This window comes from Pleurodeles waltl, chromosome 7 (genome assembly GCF_031143425.1).
Source record: "Pleurodeles waltl isolate 20211129_DDA chromosome 7, aPleWal1.hap1.20221129, whole genome shotgun sequence".
Lineage (NCBI taxonomy): Eukaryota > Metazoa > Chordata > Amphibia > Caudata > Salamandridae > Pleurodeles > Pleurodeles waltl.
Genome location: NC_090446.1, coordinates 620,923,288 through 620,944,802, shown reverse-complemented (window position 1 = coordinate 620,944,802; position 21,515 = coordinate 620,923,288). Strand labels below are relative to the sequence as shown.

At 46.9% G+C, this 21,515-nt stretch overlaps 1 protein-coding gene across 1 annotated transcript in view; it reads right to left on the bottom strand.

Annotated features, from left to right (window-relative positions):
* Positions 1-435: 435 nt before the first annotated feature.
* LOC138304482 (uncharacterized) overlaps positions 436-21,515 on the bottom strand; it is a 69,164-nt gene continuing 48,084 nt past the window's right edge. Inside the window, exons 16-19 of the mRNA XM_069244592.1 lie at positions 9,705-9,728; positions 2,537-2,560; positions 2,428-2,442; positions 436-633 (exon numbers count right to left, since the gene is read on the bottom strand). Of these exons, the coding sequence (XP_069100693.1) occupies positions 2,434-2,442; positions 2,537-2,560; positions 9,705-9,728 (57 nt within the window). The 3' untranslated portion in view covers positions 436-633; positions 2,428-2,433. The remainder of the gene's footprint in view (positions 634-2,427; positions 2,443-2,536; positions 2,561-9,704; positions 9,729-21,515) is intronic.

Genomic DNA, 21,515 nt, shown 5'->3' with positions numbered 1-21,515 from the left:
TGTCATTTAAGAAATACCTCAACACATCCTACAGCACTGCATTTCGACACTAAGGTTAAATTTTCCAGCTAGCGTTATAGATCACATTCATATATATCCCTAGTACTGTGTGGCATTTTGAGCCATTCTTGGCTCTGCAACCCAGAGCATTGTGCATTCTGGTTACTGTAGTTTCTTGGTGCTATAGGTTTGGACTTAAAAATGCTCGCATGCAAAATACTGTTATGTAAAATATCAGACCTGCAAGTGTTAAACATGCCCTGGTGGTGCTTGGCGGCCATGCTCCTTCAGCATCATACAAGATACTGTGCATCTCAAGGGTTCCCTATTCTACATAGATGGCTGATGTTTGCAAACATTTCTGTCTAACTCTGGGAACCATTACCATCCACAAAGGGCTTAATGAACATCAGGAAAACAGAAAAACAGAAAAAGTGGGGTGCTTCAGCTATTTTATTAGACATTAGTTAGATGAGACAGAAAGACCACAACAGAATGTTAGTCAATCAAACGAATATCCCAATCTGGAAGATGAGTCCTTGCATAAAGAGTCAGAAGAGAAAAGGATCCAGCAATTAATTTTCATTTCTGTTTAGAATTTTCCAGGTGATGAGGATACCAGTCCAGGCAATGCTAAAAAGTAAATAAAAAAATACTTAATAACTGATTTGTGCGAAACAATTGCAGTGCACACATTCCTAAAGAAGCTACACAATAAAATACAAACAAAGTCAGTGACACTCAGCTGTCAATACCTTTGCCGTCTTCGTCATCTAGCATGTTTACATATATGTGTGTGTGTGCGTGCATGCGTGAGCACATGTGTATGTGTGTGTGTGTGTGTGTGTGTGTATGTGTTCTTTCTAACAACCCAATATCCGAAATGTCTTGATGCTCTTTTGTAGAAGGTTTAGCTGGTGTTTTTGCTTTCATGGCACAAAACACTGTAGTTTCGAAATATTTTTTATTATGAGGTAGTGTCATACACATGATTTTGTTCCCACTATTTGCAAGTATTCCACAATTCCATGAAGCATGGATTGTATCCAACTGGAGGTCATGTATTTTTTCTACAATTCACAATGTCCATCTTCAAACAGCAAAACAAAGTGCGCTGCTGAAACTACTGCTCACAAAAATAATTTCTTCTTTAAAAAAAACATCTGCTGCCCAGATCCTCTCTTAAAGACCTAAAGAACTTTTGGGTATGTGGTACTCAGAGTTTCTTGAAAATTAAGAGTCATCGGACCTAAATACAAGTAAGGCGGAACACAATGCATGATTTTACTTGTTAATTTCAATCTACTTAGGCACAAAGGTTTAGCTTTTTCCACATCCAGTTTTACCAGGTGTGGAAGACCCTGGAAGACCCTGAACAGAGGTTTTCAGCAAGTAAAATTGACCCGAAAAGCCACATGAGACTTTTTCTGCAGTAGTCAAGTCTCCTTTCCCTATGTTTTCTCATCGGGCAAGCGCAAACTCCCCCAGTCTCCCCACCAACTTCACTCACTTCCCACCCCATGCATGAGCCTCTGCATACATTTACCATCTGCTCACAGAAATACTCCAATGGAGTTGTGACTTCCATAAGGTGTTACAATTGAAACATTTTTAATTACTGATACCATGGTTCTAGACTGTTTTTACTACATGGTAAGGGTATATTGGCATGTGAATTTACCATGTTTTAAATCCAATCCAGTACCCTACTACTCATAATTAGATCAATTGACTCATATTTTATCAACACCTGCTGTTGTCCACACAAATGTTTAACACTGACCCATTTATTTTAAGGCTACTCCTTAGAACATCTGTGCACTGAGCAACATGACCGGAAAGAGTCATAATCTTCTTTTTCCCATCAATGGCAAAGAGGTCTCAGTAACCATACTATCAGGATTACGTACAAATTCAATGGTACATACATATGGGTGGCAAGCATTTCAATTCAATAAAGGTGCATAATAGTTTGACTTTGTAAAACGTAGAAATATTATTTATATTTAGGATAAATAACAACCGTAGTCACTGTGTAGCTTATTGTAGAAGAAAAACAACACCCTAAAACCACTTGAACAAATCACCTCAATATCAGTATGTGCTTGTGAAATACATCTGAAGTAAGTTTGGACTAATCTCCAAGGAGACCAAAAAGTTTACACTAATGTAGATTATTGTGGAATGGATGTGAGGATCGCTTTGTGCTCAGAATTGGTAGTCTAGTACTTACATCACATCCACAGACCCACTGAGATCAATTAAAAAAAGCTGTACCGTCATGTGTTTCTTTTTAAGGAAACAGTATGTTGAAGAGAGCTGAGCAAACTGAAAATAGTATCCATTCCAGCTCTGTGCTCAGTGAGTTAGGATGCGGCCTTAATCAATACATTGTAACACACAAAGTGAAATAGAGTTTTTTTTTACCAGCACTCAGAGTCCCTGCAGAAGGAAAAAAGGGAACGTGTTAGAACCAATGTCAATTCACAGGCAATAGATAATTTTGGAAATCTTAATAAAAGAAAAGTTTATTTACCAGAAAGCCTCCACTATGTCCACCCTGTAAAAGGAAATAATAAGAAATTGTGAACTCAATACAAAACAGATTAAATGTTTTTTTTTCCATATGCAACATTGGAAGAACTATCCTCATATTGTGTGTGGCTTCCAGAATATTGTCCAATCAGAGAAACAGACCCAAGAGGGACACCCAGGACTGTTCAATGCAGCATCAAATATCATTACACTATTGCTGCTCTATCATTCTCCTACACGGAAATCAAACTAAACAGTCTGTGATAATCATAGCAAAATCATATGAAAGGCAATAATAACACTAACAGCAAATCAAATGATCATATTGTCCCTCATAAGGACCTGGGGGCTTTTGGATTTCTCAGAGAAGAAATATTATTCATTACGTGCTACTCACGCAATCAATGATGTCATACAATGGACTATCGGGGGACTTGTATAAATTAAGTGAGAAATTTAGATTGGATAGTCTGCCCAAAACTAGAGTGAGGATCTTTTGAGCCTATATCCAATGAGTGTACTCTTCTGTGGTAGAATACTAAATGAAAGCTCATTTATTTGACAAGGCCACCGATTGATTCAGTACTTGATATAGATCTTATTTAGATGATCAATATATTATTTTATTTAAGTTAATTTTATTCTCTTCTTAAGTGAAATGATGATCGGAATCACAAAGACGAAGATTCTGATTTAGACTTTTGCAGACAGAAGCAAATCTTTCGGTGTGGCACAGTAGCTTACCTCCACCATATCAAGGGCCCTCTACCCACCAAATTTAGAGAAGCCCACTGGCCCAGTGAGCATCTTTTAACATAGGCAGGAACTGCAGTGACAGCAGTTCCTGTCAATGTATTAAAATGGCGTTATCATTCTCCAACCTTTTAAATGTTTTTGAATTTTCAAAAACAAAATCCTAAAGCTGATTTTTGTTTATGAAAAATCAAAAACGAATGACTCCCACACATTGGGAGTTGTCTTCCATGGTGTAGGGGTCACTGCCGCTTATCACCAGGCTTTACCTGGCAGTAAGGGGCAGTGAAAACTGGACATCTGACCAAATCACCAAAACTTAGAAAGTCCTTACTCCATTGGACTGTCACAGGAGTAGGTCAGAGATTAAGGCAGAGTAGTCTCCATCACTGGCATACTTAGCCTCTACCCATCTATAGATAAGAGGAGCAGACTTTCATTTTAAGCAGAAGGTAATCCATTGCATTTGCAATGGATTACCCTCACTGTTAAATTCTAGTTCAGCCCCAAAGTGATTCCTATGAATGACATTGTGGAATATGAACATTATTACCTTCCACACTGGCTGCCTATGAAACTTGTTAACCCATTCTGTGCCACGGATATAACGGTTACCTCTGGTGTCACAGTGCTGCAGTGCCACCGATGTAACCATTACACCAGTGCTCCCCTGTGGGTCACCAACCTACCCCACCGGGCAACGAAGACTGTGGAAGCACTTCCACTGCCATCCCAGAATACCCCCTTGGGTGGCATCTCATTAAATCAGCGCACAGTGCATGCTGACTTCATCAGAGGTCGCCCCTAATGCACTGGAAGCTATGCTTCCAGCACGTCCAGAGGAGAAACTGATTAGTTTTTCCTCTGGAGGGGGAGATCAGAGAAGAATGGAAGGAAAGGAAAGGCTTTTCCTTTCTTTTCATGTCTCTCTGAGCATTCCTGCACCACGATAGCCTAGCGATCGTGCTGCAGGAATACCCACTAGACCCCAGGGATTTTTTTTTACCATTTCATATTTGGGGAGCGGAACCTTAGCAAGGTTTGCCCCCCGGGGGGCAAATGATAATTTAGACCATTTCCGCATCCCTTGGGGGCAGATCTGCCTATTTTAAAAAGGCCCGTCTGTCCCCAAGGGGGCAGAAACCACCGGACACCAGGGATTTTTAAAATTGTATTTTTCATAAGGGGAGCGGCCCCTTAGGCAACGGTCGCTCCCCATGGGGGCATGTTATTTAGGTAATTTCTGCCCCCTTGGGGCAGATCAACCTATTTTGTATTAGGCCCATCTGCCCCCAAGCAGGGCGGAAACCACTAAACACCAGGGATTTTTTAAAATTTTACATAAGGGGCGTGGCCTTTTAGGCAAGGGTCGCTCCCAGTGAGGGCATATTATTTGAAGTCATTTCTGCTCACCCCTCCCTTGGGGGAAGATCAGCCTATTTTATTAGGTCCATCTGCCAGCAAGGGGGGGCAAAACCACTTAGGCACCAGTGATTGTTGTGTGTGTGTGTGTGTGTGTTTTTTGTTTGAGGGGTGACCCCTTGGGCAAGGGTCACTCCCCATGGGGACACATTACTGTTGGCCATTTCTGCCCACCTTGGGGGCAGATCAGCCTATTTTTATTAGGCCCATTTGCCCCTGAGTGGGGCAGAAACCACATAGGCACCAGGGATTGTTGTGTCTGCATGTGTGTTTTTTTGGGGGACAGCCCCTTGGGCAAGAATCGCTCCCCATGAGGGCACATTACTGATGGCTATTTCTGCCCCACTAGGGGCAGATCAGCCTATTTTTATTAGGCCCATCTGCCCCAAGTAGGTCAGAAACTACTTAGATAACAGGGAGTGGTTTTTGTGTGTGTGTGTGTGTGTATGTGTGTGTGTATTGTTTGAGGGGTGGCGGCCTTGGGCAGGGGTCGCTTCCCATGGGGGCACATTACTGTTGGTCAATCCTGCTCCCCTTGGGGGCAGATCGGCTTATTTTTATTATACCCATCTGTAGGAAAGTACCATCTTGCCTGGCATGTTACCCCCATATTTCACTGTATATCTGTTGTTTTAGGTGTATGTGTCACTGGGACCCTGCCAGCCAGGGCCCCAGTGCTCATAAGTGTGCCCTGTATGTGTTACCTGTGTTATGACTAAGTGTCTCACTGAGGCTCTGCTATCCAGAACCTCAGTGGTTATGCTCTCTCATTTCTTTCCAAATTGTCACTAACAGGCTAGTGACCAATTTCACCAATTTACATTGGGATACTGGAACACCCTTATAATTCCCTAGTATATGGTACTGAGGTACCCAGGGTATTGGGGTTCCAGGAGATCCCTATGGGCTGCAGCATTTCTTTTGCCACCCATAGGGAGCTCTGACAATTCTTACACAGGCCTGCCCTTGCAGAGTAAGTGAAATAAAGTCCACGTTATTTCACAGCCATTTACCACTGCACTTAAGTAACTTATAAGTCACCTATATGTCTAACCTTTACCTGGTAAAGGTTGGGTGCTAAGATACTTAGGGGGTCACTCTGACCCCGGCGGTCATGGACCGCCGGGGCCAGGGTTGTCGCGAGCACCGCCAACAGGCTGGCGGTGCCCCGCAGGGCATTCTGACTGCGGCGGTTTGGCCGCGGTCAGATGTGGAAAACCGGCGGTCTCCCGCCGGTTTTCCGCTGCCCAAATGGATCCTCCATGGCGGCGCAGCAAGGTGCGCCGCCATGGAGAATCTGACAGCCCATACCGCCATCCTGTTCCTGGCGGTTCTCCCGCCAGGAACAGGATGGCGGTATGGGGTGTCTTGGGGCCCCTGGGGGCCCCTGCAGTGCCCATGCCAATGGCATGGGCACTGCAGGGGCCCCCGTAAGAGGGCCCCACTTTGTATTTCAGTGTCTGCTTTGCAGACACTGAAATACGCGACGGGTGCAACAGCACCCGTCGCACCTTCCCACTCCGCCGGCTCCATTCAGAGCCGCCGTCCTCGTGGGAAGGTTGATTTCCACTGGGCTGGCGGGCAGCCTTTTGGCGGTCGCCCGCCAGCCCAGTGGAAATCCCAGAATCACCGCAGCGGTCTGACGAACGCGGTGCGGTGTTCTGGCGGGGATACTTTGGCGGGCGGCCTCCGCCGCCCGCCAAGGTAAGAATCACCCCCTTAGTGTGTGGGCACCCTGGCACTAGCCAAGGTGCTCCCACATTGTTGAGGGCAAATTCCCCGGACCTTGTGAGTGCGGGGACACCATTACACGCGTGCACTATACATATGTCACGACATATGTATAGCGTCACAATGGTAACTCCGAACATGGCCATGTAACATGTCTAAGATCATGGAATTGTCACCCCAATGCCATTCTGGAATTGGGGAGACAATTCCATGATCCCCTGAGTCTCTAGCTCAGACCCGGGTACTGCCAAACTACCTTTCCCGGGGTTTCACTGCAGCTGCTGCTGCTGCCAACCACTCAGACAGGTTTCTGCCCTCCTGGGGTCCAGCCAGGCTTGGCCCAGGAAGGCAGAACAAAGGACTTCCTCAGAGAGAGGGTGTTACACCCTCTCGCTTTGGAAAAAGGTGTCGGGGCTGGGGAGGAGTAGCTTCCCCCAGCCTCTGGAAATGCTTTGATGGGCACAGATGGGGCCCATCTCTGCATAAGCCAGTCTTCATCGGTTCAGGGATCCGCCAGCCCTGATCTGGCGTGAAACTGGACAAAGGAAAGGGGAGTGACCACTCCCCTGACCTGCACCTCCCCTGGGAGGTGCCCAGAGCTCCTCCAGTGTGCTCCAGACCTCTGCCATCTTGGAAACAGAGGTGCTGCTTGCACACTGGACTGCTCTGAGTGGCCAGTGCCAGCAGGTAACGTCAGAGACTCCTTCTGATAGGCTCCTTCAGGTGTTGCTAGCCTATCCCCTCTCCTAAGTAGCCAAACCTCCTTTTCTGGCTATTTAGGGTCTCTGCTTTGGGGAATTCTTTAGATAACGAATGCAAGAGCTCATCTGAGTTCCTCTGCATCTCTCTCTTCACCTTCTGCCAAGGAATCAACTGCTGACCGCGCTGGAAGCCTGCAAAACTGCAACAAAGTAGCAAAGACGACTACTGCGACCTTGTAACGCTGATCCTGCTGCCTTCTCGACTGTTTTCCTGGTGGTGCATGCTGTGGGGGTAGCCTGCCTCCTCTCTGCACTAGAAGTTCCGAAAAAATCTCCTGTGGGTCGACGGAATCTTCCCCCTGCAACCGCAGGCACCAAAGAACTGCATCACCGGTCCTCTGGGTCTCCTCTCAGCACAACAAGCGAGGTCCCTTGAACTCAGCAACTCTGTCCAAGTGACTCCCACAGTCCAGTGACTCTTCAGTCCTAGTTTGGTGGAGGTAAGTCCTTGCCTCCCCATGCTACACTGCATTGCTGGGAACCGTGTGTTTTGCAGCTACTCCGAGTCCTGTGCACTCTTCCAGGATTTCCTTTGTGCACAGCCAAACCTGGTTCCCCGGCACTCTAACCTGCAGTGCACGACCTCCTGCGTTGTCCTCCGGCGTTGTGGGACCCTCTTTTGTGACTTTGGGTGAGCTCCAGTTCACTCCACTTTGTAGTGCCTGTTCTGGCACTTCTGTGGGTGCTGCTTGCTTTTGAGAGGGCTCCTTGTCTTGCTGGGCGCCCCCTCTGTCCCCTCACGCAATTGGCGACATCCTGGTCCCTCCTGTGCCACAGCAGCATCCAAAAACCCTAATCACGACCCTTGCAGCTAGCAAGGCTTGTTTGCAGTCTTTTTGCACGGAAACACCTCTGCACGACTCTTCACGATATAGGACATCCATCCTCCAAAGGGGAAGTTTCTAGTCATTGTCATTCTTGCAGAATCCACAGCTTCTACCATCCAGTGGCAGCTTCTTTGCACCCACAGCTGGCATTTCCTGGGCATCTGCCCACTCCCGACTTGATCATGACTCTTGGACTTGGTCCCCTTGTTCCACAGGTACTCTCGTCTGGAAATCCATCGTTGTTGCATTGCTGGTGTTGGTCTTCCTTGCAGAATTCCCCTATCACGACTTTTGTGCTCCTTGGGGAACTTAGGTGAACTTTGCACCCACTTTTCAGGGTCTTGGGGTGGGCTATTTTTCTAACCCTCACTGTTTTCTTACAGTCCCAGCGACCCTCTACAAGGTCACATAGGCTTGGTGTCCATTCGTGGTTCGCATTCCACTTCTAGAGTATATGGTTTGTGTTGCCCCTATCCCTATGTGCCCCCATTGCATTCTATTGTGACTATACATTGTTTGCACTGTTTTCCATTGCTATTACTGCATATTTTGGTATTGTGTACATATATCTTGTGTATATTTGCTATCCTCATACTGAGGGTACTCACTGAGATACTTGTGGCATATTGTCATAAAAATAAACTACCTTTATTTTTAGTATATCTGTGTATTGTGTTTTCTTATGATATTGTGCATGTGACACTCGTGGTACTGTAGGAGCTTCACTCGTCTCCTAGTTCAGCCTAAGCTGCTCTGCTAAGCTACCTTTTCTATCAGCCTAAGCTGCTAGACACCCCCCTACACTAAAAAGGGATACCTGGCCCTGGTGCAAGGTGTAAGTACCCCTTGGTACTCACTACAAGCCAGTCCAGCCTCCTACACCATCTGCCCCCAAGGGGGGCAGAAACAACTTAGGCACCAGCGATTGTTGTGCATGTATAGTCAGCACTGTGTACTTATAGTTACTGAAGTAGTCCACCATGCATAATAAAAAAACAAACACAAAGGGCACTGTAAGCATAGGCAGTTTAACAAGTGTTGAGCATACTGAATGGCTGATTATGGTGTGTGTTGTACATACTGCAACATTTCATACAATGAAGGCCAGATTTCAGTGGTTTTGCCTGTTTGATCCTGAATCACAAATCAGTTTTTAACTGTGTTTTTTATGTTTTGCGAGTGAATGTGTGTGTGTGTGACTGTGGGTGTGAGGGTGTGTGAGTGTGTGTGTGTGTGTGTAAAAACGTCAAGTTCATTGCATTTTTTAAATCAGAGATCTCTAACGTTTTCTGTGGCGAGAGCTACATCTGATCATTGAAAATCATTGTGAGCTACCAAAGGCTAAACATCTCACACATTATTACCAGACACCCCATACCCAGATTTCCTGAGTTTAAATCCAATGATCATAGAGCCAGATGTTATGGTTTGAGCAAAATACCTTGACTAGAGGCACTAAGACAGAGCTGCCAGGTGTGTCATTTAGAGCTTGGTCTTTGGGGATGTATGAACATGTGTGCACATGAATATGATGTATGTGTCTGGGTAACAACGAACCTGTGTCATATGTACTTGTGGCACAGGACACACTTTTCACCATGTGTGGCACCTTTACATGTATTATAGAAACATACAACCATTGTTTTAAATGGGAGAAAAGAAAAGTTTATTTTACCAGAAGGCCTCCACTATGTCCACCCTGTAAAAGGAAATAATAAGAAATTGTGAACTCAATACAAAACAGATTAAATGTTTGTTTTCCTTATGCAACATTGGAAGAACTATCCTCATATTGTGTGTAGCTTCCAGAATATTTTCCAATCAGAGAAACAGACCCAAGAGGGACACCCAGGACTGTTCAATGCAGCATCAAATATCATTACACTATTGCTGCTCTTTCATTCTCCTACATGGAAATTGTAGGAAAGTACCATCTTGCCTGGCATGTTACCCCCATTTTTCACTGTATATATGTTGTTTTAGTTGTATGTGTCACTGGGACCCTGGTAACCCAGGGCCCCAGTGCTCATAAGTGTGCCTGAATGTGTTACCTGTGTAGTGACTAACTGTCTCACTGAGGCTCTGCTAATCAGAACCTCAGTGGTTATGCTCTCTCATTTCTTTCCAAATTGTCACTGACAGGCTAGTGACCATTTTTACCAATTTACATTGGCTTACTGGAACACCCTTATAATTCCCTAGTATATGGTACTGAGGTACCCAGGGTATTGGGGTTCCAGGAGATCCCTATGGGCTGCAGCATTTCTTTTGCCACCCATAGGGAGCTCTGACAATTCTTACACAGGCCTGCCACGGCAGCCTGAGTGAAATAACGTCCACGTTATTTCACAGCCATTTTACACTGCACTTAAGTAACTTATAAGTCACCTATATGTCTAACCTTTACCTGGTAAAGGTTAGGTGCAAAGTTACTTAGTGTGAGGGCACCCTGGCACTAGCCAAGGTGCCCCCACATTGTTCAGAGCCAATTCCCTGAACTTTGTGAGTGCGGGGACACCATTACACGCGTGCACTACATATAGGTCACTACCTATATGTAGCTTCACCATGGTAACTCCGAATATGGCCATGTAACATGTCTATGATCATGGAATTGCCCCCTCTATGCCATCCTGGCATTGTTGGTACAATTCCATGATCCCAGTGGTCTGTAGCACAGACCCTGGTACTGCCAAACTGCCCTTCCTGGGGTTTCACTGCAGCTGCTGCTGCTGCCAACCCCTCAGACAGGCATCTGCCCTCCTGGGGTCCAGCCAGGCCTGGCCCAGGATGGCAGAACAAAGAACTTCCTCTGAGAGAGGGTGTGACACCCTCTCCCTTTGGAAAATGGTGTGAAGGCAGGGGAGGAGTAGCCTCCCCCAGCCTCTAGAAATGCTTTGTTGGGCACAGAGGTGCCCAATTCTGCATAAGCCAGTCTACACCGGTTCAGGGACCCCTTAGCCCCTGCTCTGGCGCGAAACTGGACAAAGGAAAGGGGAGTGACCACTCCCCTGACCTGCACCTCCCCTGGGAGGTGTCCAGAGCTCCTCCAGTGTGCTCCAGACCTCTGCCATCTTGGAAACAGAGGTGCTGCTGGCACACTGGACTGCTCTGAGTGGCCAGTGCCACCAGGTGACGTCAGAGACTCCTTGTGATAGGCTCCTTCAGGTGTTAGTAGCCTTTTCTCTCTCCTAGGTAGCCAAACCCTTTTTTCTGGCTATTTAGGGTCTCTGTCTCTGGGGAAACTTCAGATAACGAATGCATGAGCTCAGCCGAGTTCCTCTGCATCTCCCTCTTCACCTTCTGATAAGGAATCGACCGCTGACCGCGCTGGAAGCCTGCAAACCTGCAACATAGTAGCAAAGACGACTACTGCAACTCTGTAACGCTGATCCTGCCGCCTTCTCGACTGTTTTCCTGCTTGTGCATGCTGTGGGGGTAGTCTGCCTCCTCTCTGCACCAGAAGCTCTGAAGAAATCTCCCGTGGGTCGACGGAATCTTCCCCCTGCAACCGCAGGCACCAAAAAGCTACATCTCCGGTCCCTTGGGTCTCCTCTCAGCACGACGAGCGAGGTCCCTCGAATCCAGCGACACCGTCCAAGTGACCCCCACAGTCCAGTGACTCTTCAGCCCAAGTTTGGTGGAGGTAAGTCCTTGCCTCACCTCGCTGGGCTGCATTGCTGGGAACCGCGACTTTGCAAGCTTCTCCGGCCCCTGTGCACTTCCGGCGGAAATCCTGTGTGCACAGCCAAGCCTGGGTCCACGGCACTCTAACCTGCATTGCACGACTTTCTAAGTTGGTCTCCGGCGACGTGGGACTCCTTTGTGCAACTTCGGCGAGCACCGTTTCACGCATCCTCGTAGTGCCTGTTTCTGGCACTTCTCCGGGTGCTACCTGCTTCAGTGAGGGCTCCTTGTCTTGCTCGACGTCCCCTCTCTCTGCAGGTCCAATTGGCGACCTCCTGGTCCCTCCTGGGCCCCAGCAGCGTCCAAAAACGCCAAACGCACGATTTGCGTGTAGCAAGGCTTGTTGGCGTCCATCTGGCGGGAAAACACTTCTGCACGACTCTCCAAGGCGTGGGGGATCCATCCTCCAAAGGGGAAGTCTCTAGCCCTTGTTGTTCCTGCAGTATTCACAGTTCTTCAGCCTAGTAAGAGCTTCTTTGCACCAACCGCTGGCATTGCTTGGGCATCTGCCCATCTCCGAGCTGCTTGTGACTTTTGGACTTGGTCCCCTTGTTCCACAGGTACCTTCAGACAGGAATCCATCGTTGTTGCATTGCTGATTTGTGTTTTCCTTGCATTCTCCCTCTAACACGACTATTTTGTCCTTAGGGGAACTTTAGTGCACTTTGCACTCACTTTTCAGGGTCTTGGGGAGGGTTATTTTTCTAACTCTCACTATTTTCTAATAGTCCCAGCGACCCTCTACGAGGTCACATAGGTTTGGGGTCCATTCGTGGTTCGCATTCCACTTCTGGAGTATATGGTTTGTGTTGCCCCTATCCCTATGTTTCCCCATTGCATCCTATTGTAACTATACATTGTTTGCACTGTTTTCTAAGACTATACTGCATATTTTTGCTATTGTGTATATATATCTTGTGTATATTTCCTATCCTCTCACTGAGGGTACACTCTAAGATACTTTGGCATATTGTCATAAAAATAAAGTACCTTTATTTTTAGTATAACTGTGTATTGTGTTTTCTTATGATATTGTGCATATGACACTAAGTGGTACTGTAGTAGCTTCACACGTCTCCTAGTTCAGCCTGAGCTGCTTTGCTAAGCTACCATTATCTATCAGCCTAAGCTGCTAGACACCCTATACACTAATAAGGGATAACTGGGCCTGGTGCAAGGTGCAAGTACCCCTTGGTACTCACTACAAGCCAGTCCAGCCTCCTACATTGGTTGTGCAGCGGTGGGATAAGTGCTTTGAGACTACTTACCACTCTTGTCATTGTACTTTTCATAAGAGAAAAATATACAAAACAAGGTCAGTGTATATACACATAGACAAAAAGTTTTGCATTTCCTCTTTTCACTCTTTTCTAAGTGCTGAAAAGTACTTCTAAACTTTCACAAAGTTCTTAAAAGTTTAAAAAGTTTTTTCTGTCTTTCCAAAAAGTTCTGAAAACTTTTTTCTCTTTGTCTATCACTTTAACTCTCTCTAAAAAATGTCTGGCACAGGCCAAAAAGTTGAACTGTCCAAACTTGCATATGATCACCTTAGCTGGAAAGGAGCAAGGAGTCTCTGCATAGAGAGAGGTTTGAGTGTAGGGAAGAATCCTTCCTTAGAACTGTTAATTAATATGCTTAGAGTACAGGATAAGGCCATAAGTGCCCAATCTGTAGAAAAAGTAGCTAATGGTTCTCAATCTGATCCAGGGACTCCCCCAGGAAAAGGTTCAGGAAAGAAACTTCTCAGCCTGCCCATTACTAGACAGTCTAGCATAGTTGGTACAGAGGTTGAATCACATCATACTGATGATGTGCTCTCACATTATACTGGTAGCCAAGCTGTTAGGGTGCCCTCTGTAAGGGACAGGTCTCCTTCTGTTCATTCCCATCATACCTCTGTATCTAGAAATGTCCCTCCCACCCACCCTGATGACAGATTGTTGGAAAGGGAGCTCAATAGATTGAGAGTAGAGCAAACCAGACTGAAGCTCAAGAAGCAACAGCTGGATTTGGATAGACAGTCTTTAGAAATAGAGAGGGAAAGACAGAAGATGGGTTTAGATACCCATGGTGGCAGCAGCAGTATTCCCCATAGTCATCCTGCAAAAGAGCATGATTCCAGGAATCTGCATAAGATAGTTCCCCCTTACAAGGAGGGGGATGACATTAACAAGTGGTTTGCTGCACTTGAGAGGGCCTGTGCTGTACAGGATGTCCCTCAAAAGCAGTGGGCTGCTATCCTATGGCTATCATTTACTGGAAAAGGTAGGGATAGGCTCCTTACTGTAAAAGAAAATGATGCTAACAATTTCCAAGTTCTTAAGAATGCACTCCTGGATGGTTATGGCTTAACCACTGAACAGTACAGGATAAAGTTCAGAGATACCAAAAAGGAGTCTTCACAAGACTGGGTTGATTTCATTGACCAGGCAGTGAAGGCCTTGGAGGGGTGGTTACATGGCAGTAAAGTTACTGATTATGACAGCCTGTATAACTTGATCCTGAGAGAGCATATTCTTAATAATTGTGTGTCTGATTTGTTGCACCAGTACTTGGTGGACTCTGATCTGACCTCTCCCCAAGAATTGGGAAAGAAGGCAGACAAATGGGTCAGAACAAGAGTGAACAGAAAAGTTCATACAGGGGGTGACAAAGATGGCAACAAAAAGAAGGATGGTAAGTCTTCTGACAAGGGTGGGGACAAATCTAAAAATGAGTCTTCATCAGGCCCACAAAAACACTCTGGTGGGGGTGGTGGGCCCAAATCCTCCTTTAATCAGAACATGGAAAAGAAACCATGGTGCTATTTATGTAAGATAAAAGGCCATTGGACAACAGATCCCAGTTGTCCAAAGAAAGGCACCACAGCTCCTACCACTACAACCCCTACTGCTACACCTAGTGTCCCTACTAATAGCAGTGGTGGTGGGAGCAAACCTACTAATAGCCAATCCAAGGGAGTAGCTGGGCTCACTTTTGGTAATTTAGTTGGGGTTGGTCTAATTAGGGAGACCACAGAGGCTACTTTAGTCTCTGAAGGGGCTATTGACTTAGCCACTTTGGTTGCTTGCCCCCATAACTTGGAGAAGTACAAGCAACTAACCCTAATAAATGGTGTTGAGGTCCAGGCCTACAGGGACACAGGTGCCAGTGTCACAATGGTGATTGAGAAACTGGTGCACCCTGAACAACACATACTTGGACACCAGTACCAAGTAACCGATGCTCACAACATAACACAAAGCCACCCCATGGCTGTTGTAAATCTCAACTGGGGGGGGGTATCTGGTCCAAAGAAAGTTGTGGTAGCTTCAGATTTACCTGTAGACTGTCTATTAGGGAACGATTTGGAGACATCAGCTTGGTCAGATGTGGAGTTGGAGGCCCATGCAGCAATGCTGGGCATCCCAGGGCATATTTTTGCTTTGACAAGGGCTCAGGCCAAAAAGCAAAAAGGACAGGGAAGCTTGGATCCTGGAACAATGGACCAAGTGCTCCCTAAAGCTAGGGCTAGTAGAAGCAAACCACTTCCTACTATCCCTCCCTCTACAGTGGATTCTACTTCTGAGGAAGAAGAATTCCCTCCCTGTGCAGAACCTACACCAGAGGAGCTGGAAGCAGACACTGCTGAGCTTTTGGGTGAAGGGGGGCCTGCCAGAGAGGAGCTGAGTGTGGCACAGCAAACCTGTCCCACATTAGAGGGTCTCAGACAGCAAGCTGTCAAACAGGCTAATGGGGATGTCAGTGACTCACACAGAGTTTACTGGGAGGACAACCTCTTGTACACTGAGAATAGGGATCCTAAACCTGGAGCTGCCAGGAGATTAGTGATTCCTCAGGAGTACAGAAAGTTCCTCCTAACACTGGCACATGACATTCCCTTAGCTGGGCACCTGGGTCAAATGAAAACTTGGGACAGATTGGTACCACTGTTTCATTGGCCTAGGATGTCTGAGGACACAAAAGAATTTTGTAAGTCCTGTGAAACCTGTCAAGCCAGTGGCAAGACAGGTGGCACTCCAAAGGCACCCCTTATCCCACTGCCTGTGGTTGGGGTTCCCTTTGAAAGGGTAGGGGTTGACATAGTTGGCCCCCTTGACCCTCCTACTGCTTCAGGCAATAGATTTATCTTGGTGGTAGTGGACCATGCCACAAGATATCCTGAAGCTATTCCTTTAAGGACCACTACAGCTCCTGCAGTGGCAAAGGCCCTCCTGGGAATATTTTCCAGGGTGGGCTTCCCAAAGGAAGTAGTATCAGACAGAGGAAGCAATTTCATGTCTGCATACTTAAAGGCCATGTGGAAGGAGTGTGGTGTAACTTACAAGTTCACAACACCCTATCATCCACAAACAAATGGACTGGTGGAGAGATTTAATAAAACTCTCAAAGGCATGATTATGGGACTCCCTGAAAAACTCCGCAGGAGATGGGATATCCTTCTACCATGCCTCCTTTTTGCCTACAGGGAGGTACCCCAGAAAGGAGTGGGCTTCAGCCCCTTTGAACTTCTTTTTGGACACCCTGTTAGGGGTCCACTCACACTTGTAAAGGAGGGTTGGGAACAACCTTTAAAAGCTCCTAAGCAGGATATTGTGGATTATGTACTTGGCCTCAGATCAAGGATGGCTGAGTACATGAAAAAGGCCAGTAAAAACCTTCAGGCCAGCCAAGAGCTCCAGAAGCAATGGCATGATCAGAAGGCTGTTTTGGTTCAGTACCAACCAGGGCAGAAAGTGTGGGTCTTGGAGTCTGTGGCCCCAAGAGCACTCCAAGATAAATAGAGTGGACCCCACACAATTGTTGAAAAGAAGGGTGAAGTCACCTACTTGGTTGACTTAGGCACTGCCAGGAGTCCCCTTAGGGTGCTCCATGTCAACCGCCTGAAACCCTACTATGACAGGGCTGATCTCACCCTGCTCATGGCAACAGATGAGGGACAGGAAGAAGACAGTGATCCTCTACCTGATCTCTTCTCTTCCACAGAACAAGATGCTCTTGTGGAAGGTGTAGTTTTGGCTGATTGTCTTACTGCTGAGCAGAAAGATAATTGCATAAATCTCCTAGGACAATTTTCAGAACTCTTCTCCATTGTGCCAGGCACCACTTCTTGGTGTGAGCACACTATAGATACTGGAGACAGTTTACCTGTCAAAAGTAAGATCTATAGGCAGCCTGACCATGTCAGGGACTGCATAAAGCAAGAAGTTCAGAAAATGTTGGAACTAGGAGTGGTTGAGCACTCTGACAGTCCATGGGCTTCTCCTGTGGTACTGGTACCAAAACCCAATTCTAAAGATGGAAAGAAGGAAATGAGGTTTTGTGTAGACTATAGAGGTCTCAACTTGGTAACCAAAACAGATGCTCACCCTATACCCAGGGCAGATGAGCTAATAGATACACTGGCATCTGCCAAGTATCTAAGCACTTTTGATTTGACTGCAGGGTATTGGCAGATCAAAATGTCAGAAGATGCTAAACCTAAGACTGCATTTTCTACCATTGGAGGACATTACCAGTTTACTGTAATGCCTTTTGGTTTGAAAAATGCACCTGCCACTTTTCAGAGGTTGGTGAACACAGTCCTGCAAGGGCTGGAAGCTTTCAGTGCAGCATATTTGGATGATATAGCTGTCTTTAGCTCCAGCTGGGATGATCACCTGGTCCACCTTTGGAAAGTTTTGGAGGCCCTGCAAAAGGCAGGCCTCACTATCAAGGCTTCAAAGTGCCAGATAGGGCAGGGTAAGGTGGTTTATCTGGGACACCTTGTTGGTGGGGAACAGATTGCACCACTTCAGGGGAAAATCCAAACTATTATTGATTGGGTTCCCCCTACCACTCAGACTCAGGTGAGAGCCTTCCTAGGCCTCACTGGGTATTACAGGAGGTTCATTAAGAACTATGGCTCCATTGCAGCCCCTCTTAATGACCTCACATCCAAGAAAATGCCTAAAAAGGTATTATGGACAGCAAACTGTCAGAAAGCTTTTGAGGAGCTGAAGCAGGCCATGTGCTCTGCACCTGTCCTGAAAAGCCCTTGTTACTCTAAAAAATTCTATGTCCAAACTGATGCATCTGAATTAGGAGTAGGGGCAGTCCTATCACAACTTAATTCTGAGGGCCAGGATCAACCTGTTGCTTTTATTAGTAGAAGGTTGACCCCTAGAGAAAAGCGTTGGTCTGCCATTGAGAGGGAGGCCTTTGCTGTGGTCTGGGCTCTGAAGAAGTTGAGGCCATACCTGTTTGGCACTCACTTCATTGTTCAGACAGACCACAAACTTCTACTTTGGCTAAAACAAATGAAAGGTGAAAATCCTAAATTGTTGAGGTGGTCCATATCCCTACAGGGAATGGACTATACAGTGGAACATAGACCTGGGAGTAGCCACTCCAAGGCAGATGGACTCTCCAGATATTTCCACTTAGACAATGAAGACTCATCAGGTAATGGCTAGTCTTATTGTCCTTCGTTTGGGGGGGGGGTTGTGTAGGAAAGTACCATCTTGCCTGGCATGTTACCCCCATTTTTCACTGTATATATGTTGTTTTAGTTGTATGTGTCACTGGGACCCTGGTAACCCAGGGCCCCAGTGCTCATAAGTGTGCCTGAATGTGTTACCTGTGTAGTGACTAACTGTCTCACTGAGGCTCTGCTAATCAGAACCTCAGTGGTTATGCTCTCTCATTTCTTTCCAAATTGTCACTGACAGGCTAGTGACCATTTTTACCAATTTACATTGGCTTACTGGAACACCCTTATAATTCCCTAGTATATGGTACTGAGGTACCCAGGGTATTGGGGTTCCAGGAGATCCCTATGGGCTGCAGCATTTCTTTTGCCACCCATAGGGAGCTCTGACAATTCTTACACAGGCCTGCCACTGCAGCCTGAGTGAAATAACGTCCACGTTATTTCACAGCCATTTTACACTGCACTTAAGTAACTTATAAGTCACCTATATGTCTAACCTTTACCTGGTAAAGGTTAGGTGCAAAGTTACTTAGTGTGAGGGCACCCTGGCACTAGCCAAGGTGCCCCCACATTGTTCAGAGCCAATTCCCTGAACTTTGTGAGTGCGGGGACACCATTACACGCGTGCACTACATATAGGTCACTACCTATATGTAGCTTCACCATGGTAACTCCGAATATGGCCATGTAACATGTCTATGATCATGGAATTGCCCCCTCTATGCCATCCTGGCATTGTTGGTACAATTCCATGATCCCAGTGGTCTGTAGCACAGACCCTGGTACTGCCAAACTGCCCTTCCTGGGGTTTCACTGCAGCTGCTGCTGCTGCCAACCCCTCAGACAGGCATCTGCCCTCCTGGGGTCCAGCCAGGCCTGGCCCAGGATGGCAGAACAAAGAACTTCCTCTGAGAGAGGGTGTGACACCCTCTCCCTTTGGAAAATGGTGTGAAGGCAGGGGAGGAGAAGCCTCCCCCAGCCTCTAGAAATGCTTTGATGGGCACAGAGGTGCCCAATTCTGCATAAGCCAGTCTACACCGGTTCAGGGACCCCTTAGCCCCTGCTCTGGCGCGAAACTGGACAAAGGAAAGGGGAGTGACCACTCCCCTGACCTGCACCTCCCCTGGGAGGTGTCCAGAGCTCCTCCAGTGTGCTCCAGACCTCTGCCATCTTGGAAACAGAGGTGCTGCTGGCACACTGGACTGCTCTGAGTGGCCAGTGCCACCAGGTGACGTCAGAGACTCCTTGTGATAGGCTCCTTCAGGTGTTAGTAGCCTTTCCTCTCTCCTAGGTAGCCAAACCCTCTTTTCTGGCTATTTAGGGTCTCTGTCTCTGGGGAAACTTCAGATAACGAATGCATTAGCTCAGCCGAGTTCCTCTGCATCTCCCTCTTCACCTTCTGATAAGGAATCGACCGCTGACCGCGCTGGAAGCCTGCAAACCTGCAACATAGTAGCAAAGACGACTACTGCAACTCTGTAACGCTGATCCTGCCGCCTTCTCGACTGTTTTCCTGCTTGTGCATGCTGTGGGGGTAGTCTGCCTCCTCTCTGCACCAGAAGCTCCGAAGAAATCTCCCGTGGGTCGACGGAATCTTCCCCCTGCAACCGCAGGCACCAAAAAGCTGCATCTCCGGTCCCTTGGGTCTCCTCTCAGCACGACGAGCGAGGTCCCTCGAATCCAGCGACACCGTCCAAGTGACCCCCACAGTCCAGTGACTCTTCAGCCCAAGTTTGGTGGAGGTAAGTCCTTGCCTCACCTCGCTGGGCTGCATTGCTGGGAACCGCGACTTTGCAAGCTTCTCCGGCCCCTGTGCACTTCCGGTGGAAATCCTGTGTGCACAGCCAAGCCTGGGTCCACGGCACTCTAACCTGCATTGCACGACTTTCTAAGTTGGTCTCCGGCGACGTGGGACTCCTTTGTGCAACTTCGGCGAGCACCGTTTCACGCATCCTCGTAGTGCCTGTTTCTGGCACTTCTCCGGGTGCTACCTGCTTCAGTGAGGGCTCCTTGTCTTGCTCGACGTCCCCTCTCTCTGCAGGTCCAATTTGCGACCTCCTGGTCCCTCCTGGGCCCCAGCAGCGTCCAAAAACGCCAAACGCACGATTTGCGTGTAGCAAGGCTTGTTGGCGTCCATCCGGCGGGAAAACACTTTTGCACGACTCTCCAAGGCGTGGGGGATCCATCCTCCAAAGGGGAAGTCTCTAGCCCTTGTCGTTCCTGCAGTATTCACAGTTCTTCAGCCTAGTAAGAGCTTCTTTGCACCAACCGCTGGCATTTCTTGGGCATCTGCCCATCTCCGAGCTGCTTGTGACTTTTGGACTTGGTCCCCTTGTTCCACAGGTACCTTCAGACAGGAATCCATCGTTGTTGCATTGCTGATTTGTGTTTTCCTTGCATTCTCCCTCTAACACGACTATTTTGTCCTTAGGGGAACTTTAGTGCACTTTGCACTCACTTTTCAGGGTCTTGGGGAGGGTTATTTTTCTAACTCTCACTATTTTCTAATAGTCCCAGCGACCCTCTACGAGGTCACATAGGTTTGGGGTCCATTCGTGGTTCGCATTCCACTTCTGGAGTATATGGTTTGTGTTGCCCCTATCCCTATGTTTCCCCATTGCATCCTATTGTAACTATACCTTGTTTGCACTGTTTTCTAAGACTATACTGCATATTTTTGCTATTGTGTATATATATCTTGTGTATATTTCCTATCCTCTCACTGAGGGTACACTCTAAGATACTTTGGCATATTGTCATAAAAATAAAGTACCTTTATTTTTAGTATAACTGTGTATTGTGTTTTCTTATGATATTGTGCATATGACACTAAGTGGTACTGTAGTAGCTTCACACGTCTCCTAGTTCAGCCTGAGCTGCTTTGCTAAGCTACCATTATCTATCAGCCTAAGCTGCTAGACACCCTATACACTAATAAGGGATAACTGGGCCTGGTGCAAGGTGCAAGTACCCCTTGGTACTCACTACAAGCCAGTCCAGCCTCCTACAGAAATCAATCTAAACAGTCTGTGGTAATAATAGCAATAGCATATGAAAGGTAATTATAACACTAACAGCAAATCAAATGATCATATTGTCCTTCATAAGGACCTGGGGCTTTTGGATTTCTCAGAGAAGAAATATTATTCATTACGTGCTACTCACGCAATCAATGATGCCATATAATGGACTATCGGGGGACTTGTATAAGTTCAGTGAGAAATTTAGATTGGATAGTATGCCCAAAACTAGAGTGAGGATCTCTTGAGACCATGTCCAATGAGTGTACTCTTCTGTGGTAGAATGCTAGATGAAAGCTCATTTATT